Genomic DNA, 9,870 nt, shown 5'->3' with positions numbered 1-9,870 from the left:
GTGCATTTGGAAATGCCACCCATGTGCTTTTGGGGACATTATGGAGGAAAATGTTGACTCTAAAAAGGTAAAGGTTTCCCCTTGGCATTAAGTCTAGTCATGTCCAACTCTGGGGGGTGGTACTCATCTCCATTTCTGAGCTGAAGAGCCGGCGTTGTCCGTAGATACCTCCAAGGCTATGTGGCCAGCATGACTGCATGGAGCAACGTTACCTTCTCACTGGAGCGGCCTATTGATTTACTTACTTTTGCATGTTTTTGAATTGCTAGGATGGTAGAAGCTGGGGATAACTGCGGAAGCTCACCCCGCTCCCCGGATTCGCCAACCATTCAGTCAGCAAGTTCAGCAGCTCAGCGGTTCAACCCACTACGCCACCAGGTGGCCCATAAAAATAATCTGGGCCGGTTGGGGAGGGGGAAGATGTCACATGCAGCCTACAAGCTACACTTGGCCCATAGCATACTATATTCAGCTCAAGCATATTGCTGCTTGAAGCAAAATATAAGATGTCCCCTTGCTATTTTTCCATGTACAGTGAAAACTTAGTGATATGTCATACTTAATGGGAATAGGGCAATGTCCTCTACTGCCATTGAAGGTCAAACTCTAGTTTAGACAGGTAAGACTGTATGACAAACATGAGAAGGAGGTTCAGGAGGAAAGTCTGGGGACTACCATGCCTGTTTTCTCTTATCTGCTGCCTAATTCTAGGACCAGCCAAGGTTATAGTTCTGAATGAGATAACGCATAGCATTTTACACACCTGAAGCACTATCAAGCAAAGTTCAATTAATCCAAGTCAACTTTCATCTCTTCCAAAATAAAACAGAGAACAACAAGGACTGTTTAAGTATTTTATTTCAAACCCCTCTCTCCCACCGACCCTGTCGAACAACCACCCATAGGCCAATAGAACAAACAAAAAAACAACCCACAATAGAAATGAGATACAAACAGGAGAGGGGCAAAGTTCTCTCCCATGGTTGACAAAATTTACCCAAAAAGGAGGAAAAAAAGAGAGTTAAAAGAAAAACGTTCCACCCCAACTATGGGGCAAACTTATTCAATACATCCATTTTACAGACAGGACCCTGCAGCAGTTACAAATGCTTTCAAATGAGAAACCAAAAACGTGCCTATTGATACAATATATACACACAAGGCCATTCAGAACTCAGTCTATAAAACAGCCTGACCCCCTCCCCCAAAATGTCTAAACACACCCAAAGTGCATTCATTTTCATATAAAACGTCTTTTCGTCCCTCTCCTGCCAAGCGCAAAACTTTTAAGATTGGCCTGCAAGTCTCAATTATTTTTTGTTTTTACACTTTTATAGTTCTGAAAATAAGTTACAGCAGCTGTTTTAATAAATTAAATACTCACACACATACAAACACACAAAGCATACTCGGAAACTGAGCAAAATCAACATAAAAAAAACCTGTTAACAGTGCAGTAAGGTATTGAACCAACTTTCCTGGAATATGCAACCTTTCAATTCACACAGGACACTGAAGTTGTGTACCTACACTAGCTTTTCAGTGTTACGACTGAGGTATACATACTTAATTCCATGTATTTTACCCCCTTTTCTCCGACTAAAAAAGACTGGGAGTGGTGAGGCTATAGCATTTTGGGCATTCACTCTGTAAAAGGTGTGACATGCCCCAAATGCAAACTCTATGCTGTCATACAATAAGACATACTGTGTTTTTGCACTACTGTAAGACTTTTTCATTGACTAGTACCCAAAAAACCCTGCAACTGTTTGAAGATGTTCACTGACATTGAAGATAGCTTAAGATGTGAAACAAGAGGCGGTCACACAAATAGGCTCATGTAGCCCTTTCAGAGGTAAACAAGACTAGATGCAGTGGTTCTGGTCTAGTAGTTTCACTGCCCCACAAACCTATGGAGATCTCAGTAAACCCAGTACCATTTTCAGTGCATAGGATGGTCACAACTCACCAGCTCTGAGTTTTGATCAACCAAAAAGGTTGATAAGCTTCTGAGTTCTGTTACTTTCCTGGGACCATGCAGACAAGAGGGATTGCCAGGTGGCTAGTAGTCTACAACATCTAGGCTACAGAAAGGATGAAGAAATGGGTGGCAACAAGATAGCTCAAAAGCTGCAATGAGACAAAAAAATGAAAAAACTTCTTGAAATTTAGGGCAACATTACACAGTTTTACACCGCATTGTGTGGGCTTTAATCTAGCTACTAGGCATGTGCAATCCATGGTTCTAAAGTACTTACAAAACTAAAGTTCTGGTTGTGAAAACTAGGGGGCGCTGGTGTTTTGCTTCTACAGTGTTGCTAAAGTTCTGGTGGTGAAAATTTCAGAACTCTAACAAAACTTTCAAAATTTCATTATTATTTCATTACTGGTGATTTTTATGACAGAACCTATTAGGAACTGCCATTTATAATGAAACTTTGAAAGTTGTGTTAGAGTTCTGAAAGTTTTACCACCAGAATTTTAGCAACACTGTAGAACAGTGGTTCTCAACCTGGGGTCCCCAGATGCTTTTGGCCTTCAACTCCCAGAAATCCTAACAGTTGGTAAACTGGCTGGGATTTCTGGGAGTTGTAGGCCAAAAACATCTGGGGACCCCAGGTTGAGAACCACTGCTGTAGAAGCAAAGCACCAGCGCCCCTAGTTTTCACCACCAGAACTTTAGTTTTGTAAGTACTTTACAACCATGGATTGCACATGCCTACTAGCTATCCTTCCAGGACCAAAACATATACCACAGTAGTAAGATTTACACGAAAGGGATCTCCTTCACTACCTAAAAGACAAAATATCGGGAGGCAGTTGTGAGACTATTGGGAATCATTAGCCTCACAACTTTCGCCTTTTGTTTGAATGCGCAACTGACTTGTGTGTAGATCTTGAGCAAGTTGTACATCCTATCTCAAATGATGCTCTCTGTAGCGACATGGTAACAGTAACTGATCTAACAGGCAATTTGTTTTAAAGGTAACACACTCAAAAGTGCTTGACTGAATAGAAGTTGTCTCATAACAGGCATACCACACATCTTTGCTTGGCACAGTCATATGAATGCAAATGAGAAAAAGCTGAAACATTCAAGGGAAAAGGTGGTCATATAGCATCTCCATGTTGCATGATGGAGAGTTTTGTGAAATTCTGGACAATTAACAAATTGATTTACTTATTTAATTGATGGCAGGTTGACTTGTTTCGTGTATCGTTTTCTAACAGCTGTCCAAGCTACATTTATGTTGACAGTATTCTATTGGATTTCTCTTCTCCTCCAGCACAATGGCATCAAACATGTGGTCCTCTAGGTGTTTTTTGGACTTCAGCTCCCAGAATTCCTGGCCTTTCAACAAGCCCAATAGGGCTTCTGGGAGTTGGAGGCCCAAACATCTGGAACAGAGGATTTTGGAGGCCCAAACATCTCTCTTCTAGTGAATATCATTTGAAATCGATTACATTTTGAAAGTACATATTTCTCTCCATAAGGGAATTCATTCTTTTCTAAACTAAATGAAATCCTCTCATGAGTGCATAGGTTTTCTATAGTGTCTAGCCTGCTCATAAAAATAATTATGTCAAGTTGTCAACAACACACATACCTATTATCATTTTTGCGAAATATCAAGTAAATGAACTGGGGCAGAGTAACAACATGCTAGACACTGGGTTTAAGGACAAGAATAAAAAACAGTCTGGTTTATGGAGCTTGGTCTGCTCTTTTTCGCCTCAAGTTAGCACCTAGGTTTTTCAAAAATGTCAAAGCAATTAAGAGCAAGACTGTTTTAAGATGCACCTGAACCTCATCTCAGGCTTAAAAAGTGATATATAAATCCAGTAAACCCAAAAGCCTATTGCTGTATCTCTATAAAACAACACAGGATACTTTTCTGCATTTCTGAGTCATAAATCAACTGCTACTGAGCAATCAACAAAGCCTTCTTTTTCCAATTGAATCCTACATCAAGCACTTATGGAAATACTGTTATTCTTTCATGCAGCCAAGATAGCATCATTAAGGTCAAATAGCACCCCACTTTCCTTCAAGATTGATGCCATTAGGAAGTTATTACTGGCCAGAAGATATTTACCCCTTACTTCCTGTGGTAGATATTGGGAGAGGGAAGAGCATTATTTGTTGAAGTCAAAAGTCAAATATTGAATACAGGGTGTGGAAATTGTGGGAGCTATAATCCAAAACATCTGGAAGGCCAAAGGCACCCCACCTCTAGTTTGAAATATGTTCAGAAACTCCCAGATCTAACCTAAATACAATCAATGTAGTAAAACCAAACAGGGTAGTTTATTCTAAAGAACCGTCAACACCATCCCCAACTAATTACTATGGAATGTAGCAGATGCTACAAGCAGAAAATGACAAAAACAGAGTTTTAATCAGAGGACAACCCCTTCCCCTAAAAAGCTAGAGTGTGGGATTTAATATTTGCTGCCTAACACTCACCTCACCCACATCCATTCATCCATTTTGCAAAAGAAAGGTAAACACATAACCTTACAAAGAAAGAATCTCTCTCACACACACAGACATGCTCTCTTTTTATAGGTAATCCATCACAGCAGACTTAACGGGAACACAACAGTAGCCCAGGGAGGCCAACTTACTCCCTGAACATTATTTACACAACTGGTTTTTGCTACTAAGCAGTTAAGTCAGTGGAGTTCTAGAGGTGCTCACAGTTCAACCAATGGGTGGGGGCAGATAACAGATCCCTAGTACGGTCATTGGGGCATGGTTTGTGCGTGTTTGAACCGTATATTAAGAAACATTTCCTCTTCCACCACCACACAAGTGCAGGCCTGAGGTTTGATCTCATTTCTTCTGAACTAAGAAGAAAGTATTTTGAGTGGAGTGGGGTGGAAAGGGCTAAATAAATTCCAAAATGGGTCTTTCCAGTTTTGTTACTATTTCAAAATGCACATCCTGGAAATGGTGGAGAGGGGGTGTCCTCTTGATGCATTTAAGATTCCACCCGGCATGGGATGTCTTTCGGTTCCAAGTGAGCAAGGCCTTTAGCACTATTTGCCTTAATATTGTTTTGATACATATCTCCAAGTTTTAAGGTAGCCCTATACATATCAGCAGAGAGTCATATCCCTTCCCCAGTGCATCAGAACAAAGAACTGAACAAATTCCAGGAATCTAACTTTCCTCACCACTGTAGGAGACACCAACACCTTCATTGGCCAATGTCTAATACAACGGTCTTAGCTGCCAAGAGAACTGGTAAGAGATGACGGACCATCAGGGAAGGGCTCAGCTTTACAGCTCGGTGCATTAGCAATTCACTCCTCTCACAATCAGAAAAAACGTACCAAGATGAGCAACAAAAAAGAAGCTTCTTTGGGGTAAAACAGAACGCAGATAGGTGGCCATCCAAGTCGTAAATATAGAAACAGTTCAGAGCCAGGTTTTTCGCAACCAAGTAGGGAGCAAATGAAGAGCAAGCATAAAAGGTTCCAAAATCTGATTTTAGCGTAGCATAGACATGGTACTAAATGGAGAGAAGAGATGTCTAACTTCCTTAAAACCTACTGATTGGGGGAACAGGACTCAGTAACAACAGACGCCGTCATGGGTTTTGTGTATGTTTGCTTAGGATTTAACTTGAGGGGGGGGGGGGCTACTAGCCAATTTTTAAGGTAATTTCAAAGTCAAGTCTCCACAACTTTGAAAGCTCAGTTTGCTCTATTCAGCATATAGGACGGAAACCTTTAGAAGTGGAAGCTGAAACCAATGTAAAACTGCTTGGACAGAGAATATGAAAAACGCTTTACAAATATATTACTAACAATAAATAATATTGTCTTAATAAAATATCACAGTTTTTAAAAAAATATCAAGAAATGTAAGCCAAGTACCGGCACCTTGAAAAGGAGGAGGCTTTTAGGACTCACCAAAGAAAGAGAGAGAGAGAGAGAGAGAGAGGTACCTCTTGAACATCACAATCATTAACGTTTGATGTGTGTGTAGGGGGGCCATATTATTTTGCGATGATAACTTTGCCTTGTGGTGGTGGTGGAAAAATTAGACTATGCACAGTATTTCTTTCACGGAATCAGCAGATTTCTCAGGATGGTTGGTTACAGATACTCTCTTGGACAGAGCGGGAAGATAATAAATTACTGTTCCCCTCATTTGTTCTTTCATTTTCACTCTTGCATTGTGAAGGCTAAGGTGCTTCAAAAATCTGCTTACTCTCATTATAGGAGTTCAAGAGCTATTTCTTTCCACTGGCTGAGCTTTCACTCTGCTTGTCCAGTAGGGCAACTTGCTTTCCAGTTCCGGGAAGCAACAGAACAAAAGCTGATTTGCAACAAGATCAGCTTCAGATTCCCACTGTGCATTTTATATCTGCTTGATAGGTTTACCAATACTGTTATCAGCCACCTCTTGGATGGCATTCCAGTGTTTAAAGGGAGGAGAGGAGAGAAATGCCAATAAGATACCTATTCATTATTCATTTGGCCAACATCAAGTGCCACAGATTCAGAACGTTACTTGTGTCCTATAGACATTCCAGCAAAGGCAACACATTTTTTCTTTTCATCTGACTGATTTTCAATTGCACCATCCACAAATCTTCCATGAGGCACAGCAGAGCTTACTGTTCTCTCTGCCTCTTATAGGTTGTATATAAGACTTTATCCAGCTCGGGCTCAGACTTGCCTTTTCCAAGCAGTCTTTTACAAACAGAAACAATGGACAACAAATCCCATTTTGCTATTTAAATCTCAGGAATCTGCTTCATATGCTCGACCCCCACCCCACCCCCCAGATGCTGCCCCCCAATACCAACAAGTAAACAAAACATGAAATTGGCTTGCTGTTTCCCATGCCACAAAAGAAAGGGGAGAAGGTGAAAAGGAAGCACCAAAAATAGAAATTTAACAAGAAAAATAACATTCTCCATCCTTTCAGGAGCTTGTAGTCCAGCTTCAGAAGATTTCAGCATCTTTATGGAACTAGATTTTTTTTTTGAGAGGGGGGGGATTGTGGCTCCCATTTTTCAATGCACAGCTGTGCTTCTTCTCGAGTGCCCTGGACCCTCTCCAGAGTCTCAAGAGACAGCCAGGAAGCAAGCAATGCCAGGAGTCCGTTTCAATGCAGCCTCTATAGCTACATAATACTGGTGACCAAATTCCTAGTGGGTGGAGGAGAGAAAAAACAACAAGGTAAGTTTATACTACTAAACTACATTGGATACTTCTTTTTTGCAAACTGAAGAAACATAGGGTAGTATGCATTCATTCCTTTGCCAAGCTTCCATGGAGTAAAGACATTTTTTACCTTTCAACTTTATAATGCAAAATGCAGATCTGAAACCTACACAGAATTTATAGAGCATAATGGCAGTGTGTGGAAAAATAACCTCTTGGGACTACAACACCCTAAAATTCCACACCCTGCCTCGCTGCATAAAGGATAGCACCCTCTGGAAGATGGTATGAGAACACAATTTTTCCACTTTCACAGGAGACTTGCGCCCCTAACCCCAGAAATTGTGGAGAATGTGGTATGATTCATCAGGCTGAAGACAAATGCAAACAAACTATAGCTTAGTTTTGAGGGTAAGCATAAGCTTTCTGAAGAACTCATATCACTTATTTACCTTACTCCTCCTATGCAACTGTAAAGAAAGACTCAGGGGTGCTTGATTGCTTGCTTTACTTTAACCTTAGATTGCCATGTTGTCAAAAGCCAACCAACTACAAAGTTTAATGATGGTCAATAGGAAAAAAGGCCAATTCAAACAATGGTTCTGTGTCCTTACCTGCCCATTTACTGCCTACCAAAAATCACTATAAAAAACTAGCTGTCCTCACTACAATTAATTTTTTGTGTCAGTAGCGGCTTGAGAAACTGCAAGTCACTTCTGGTGTGACAGCATTGGCCATCTGCGAAGATGTTGCCCAGGGGGGCGCCAGGAATCTTTACCATCCTGTGGGAGGTTTCTCTCATGTCCCCATGTGAGAAGCTGGATGTGAGCCATCAACCTTTCGGTCACAAGGGTTTAACCCAGTGGTTCTCAACCTGTGGGTCCCCAGATGTTTTGGCCTTCAACTCCCAGAAATCCTAACAGCCGGTAAACTGGCTGTGATTTCTGGGAATTGTAGGCCAAAACACCTGGGGACCCACAGGTTGAGAAACACTGGTTTAACCCAATGCGCCACCGGGGACTCCTATACTACACTTAATGTTAGGGTCATACTAAAAAGACATTTAAATGACTCCAACACCAGAAGAACCATAGCAGAGATAAATGCATTTGACAAACTGAGGAAACTTCTTCTAACACAAGAAATGGGGCCCCTATGAAGTTGCCTACTGATGAGAGAATGGGGCAGATACAAATTATCGCTTCTATTTTTAAGTCAAGATTTTAGTCTTTGTATACAATAACACATATTTTACCATTGTAGACAGCAGCAAGATGGGGGAAGGGCCCCTCACTACGTTGAAGTGTCTGCCTCTTGCTTCTGTTTGGAAACAAGCTGAGCCTCTTTCAGTGAGAGATAGACCTCCTCCTGGGGGTCATAGTAGTAGAACTTGCGGATGTACGAGATCAGAGGCCTAGGTGAATAGAAAGCCAAGGGAAAATCCAAAACAGACTTTAAGAGACACAATAAGGCAGAAGTCAAGTTTTAAACAGATTCAACAATAAGATTCTAAATTATCTTTACTTTTCTTTTAGACCAATAGGCAAATATTGTAGCTTGCATGACCATTGGAGAGCAGGGTTTGAATCCCCACAAAAATCTACTGGATGACCTCAGCCAAGGCACACTCAGAGGACAAGAAAGGTAAATCCCTTCTGAAAAAATATTGCCAAGAAAAACCTGTGATAGGGTCTTCATAAACTGGAAACAATTTGAAGGCACACAACAACAACAGTGCAAAAGATAAGAGTTGTTACTGCAAAAGCACAACTTCAAGAGATTTGCAGTCATGAAATGAAATGGACCATAACCATGACTGGAAAAAATTGAAATTTAGAAAATAGGCTCCATTGCAGATTGAACATTGAAGTGATTTTCAGATCCAAAGTCTGAAAGCTGAAATACATACAAAACATGTTTCAGCATCCTGGACTATGTATGCCTTTTCCCCAATATTGCGCCTCTTTGCTCTTTATCTATTTTGTTGTTTTTAACCAAGTCACCTCTTTTCCTCCTCCAGAAAAGAAATCTTACAAAGAAAAGGCCTGCTTTCTAGCCACCTTGAGTCTCATTATTGATAAATGTGGAGTATAAATAAATAAGTAAGCTTCTGCAAGTAAGAACTTTAAGCAAACTTTCACTGGACTTATTTATTGGTCTTTTGCCCCATTCACCACTGGAACACAGCCTCTGAAATTCAATTTGTACCTACCTGAAAAAGGTCCCTCACCTTTATTTTCCAGCTCCTACTGTGCCCAAGTACTAAGCCATTTATTTCCCCCTATGCCTCAGCCAAATTCATTTTCTCTATTCCCTGCAGTGATGTGCTGTCAACATTCCACATAACCTACACAACCTTTTGGCACAATGAAGTTTTAAACCTTCTGCTGACACAACAGCAGTTCAACATGTCCTGGGGTATAGGTACAGAGAAAGGAGGAGCAACTGTTCTAGCCTCAGGCCCTTCCAGACACTTTGCAGCACAAGAAAATATACAGCATTTCATTTACTCGTTTGTGGAAATCACCAGATGTTTTCCCTCAAGCAAGCAGTTTGCTTCAGGCGCTATCCTATTACTTGGAACTGCAAACCATATATGCTTCAGGGTTTAGAAAAAAAAGATTATTTTCCCCCTGTGCCATTTGATGAGAAGCTTTTTGTCTGCAATGCAGCTCTCCTAGATCT

General features: G+C 40.8%; 1 protein-coding gene across 2 annotated transcripts in view; it reads right to left on the bottom strand.

Annotated features, from left to right (window-relative positions):
* Window positions 1-840: 840 nt before the first annotated feature.
* SOCS7 (suppressor of cytokine signaling 7) overlaps window positions 841-9,870 on the bottom strand; it is a 33,719-nt gene continuing 24,689 nt past the window's right edge. For both annotated transcript variants that reach the window (XM_060780914.2, XM_060780915.2), the window contains 2 exons: window positions 8,441-8,599; window positions 841-7,169 (listed from right to left, as the gene is read on the bottom strand). In XM_060780914.2, coding sequence (XP_060636897.2) covers window positions 8,479-8,599 — 121 coding nt within the window. In that variant the 3' untranslated portion in view covers window positions 841-7,169; window positions 8,441-8,478. The remainder of the gene's footprint in view (window positions 7,170-8,440; window positions 8,600-9,870) is intronic.

This window comes from Anolis sagrei, chromosome 6 (genome assembly GCF_037176765.1).
Source record: "Anolis sagrei isolate rAnoSag1 chromosome 6, rAnoSag1.mat, whole genome shotgun sequence".
Lineage (NCBI taxonomy): Eukaryota > Metazoa > Chordata > Lepidosauria > Squamata > Dactyloidae > Anolis > Anolis sagrei.
Note: the sequence above shows the minus strand (reverse complement) of the source record. Positions and strands in the feature narration are given on the sequence as shown.